The following is an 896-nucleotide window of genomic DNA, read 5'->3' as shown; positions in this document are numbered from 1 at the left end:
ACTCGAGACGCCAACGTACCTTACCCTTCGCGCCAACCGATCGCCCCGCGAAGCCGAGACCATTGCGCAGGTCGACGTCAAGCGATACTTTTTCGACGTCGTCTCCGAGAAGAAGGCACCCAGCTTCCGACCGATTGAGGAGCTGACAGACGACGAGGCTGAAGGCATCCAGCTGGTCGTCAACGAGACGACCCTGAAGTCGGCCGAATCCGAAGCCGAATACAAAAAGTGGTTCGAAGAAGAACACATGGGCTTGCTGGCCAAGGTGCCGGGGTGGCTGCGCACGCGCTTCATGAAGACATCTACGATCGAGAACGAAGGCAGGACGATATACCTGTCGATCCACGAATATGCCAAGGAGAACGGCCTCGGCGGCCCCGAGCACCAGGCGTCCATGTCGACCAAGTGGCGCGACGACGTTGCCCAGAATCACATTGCGACCAAGAGCCGCCGGACCTACTCTTTGTTCTACGTCTTCGGCCCGGGACCGCGGGACCTCGCCTCCCTCGCCGAGCTGCCACCGGCGGGCCAGGGTATCACGTCGGACGGCGCCAAGACGACCGAGCTGCCCGGCGCGCACGAGGTCATCAGCTCCTTCGTGACAACCGCCGACGGCCTGTCGATCCCGTACCGCCTCGAGGGCAACACGTCGCCCAAGGCGCCCGTCGTCGCCTTCTGCAACAGCCTGCTGACGTCGATGCACATGTGGGACCCCCTCGTGTACATCCTCAAGGAGAAGCGGCCCGATCTGAAGATCCTCCGCTACGACACGCGCGGTCGCCACGCGGTCCCCAAGCCAGAGCCCGCGACGCTCGACGTTGTGGCGTCTGACCTCGCGGCGCTGCTCGACGCGCTGCGCATCCCGAAACTCGACACCCTCATCGGCGTGTCCATGG

General features: G+C 63.6%; 1 protein-coding gene across 1 annotated transcript in view; it reads left to right on the top strand.

Moving 5' to 3' along the window:
- Positions 1–896, top strand: part of VDBG_05675 (conserved hypothetical protein) — a gene marked incomplete at both ends in the record, with an annotated part of 2,565 nt that overhangs the window by 980 nt on the left and 689 nt on the right. The window contains one exon of the mRNA XM_003004517.1: positions 71–888. Coding sequence (XP_003004563.1) covers positions 71–888 — 818 coding nt within the window. The remainder of the gene's footprint in view (positions 1–70; positions 889–896) is intronic.

The sequence above is a fragment of the Verticillium alfalfae genome, genomic scaffold (assembly GCF_000150825.1).
Source record: "Verticillium alfalfae VaMs.102 supercont1.6 genomic scaffold, whole genome shotgun sequence".
Taxonomy (NCBI): domain Eukaryota; kingdom Fungi; phylum Ascomycota; class Sordariomycetes; order Glomerellales; family Plectosphaerellaceae; genus Verticillium; species Verticillium alfalfae.
Note: the sequence above shows the minus strand (reverse complement) of the source record. Positions and strands in the feature narration are given on the sequence as shown.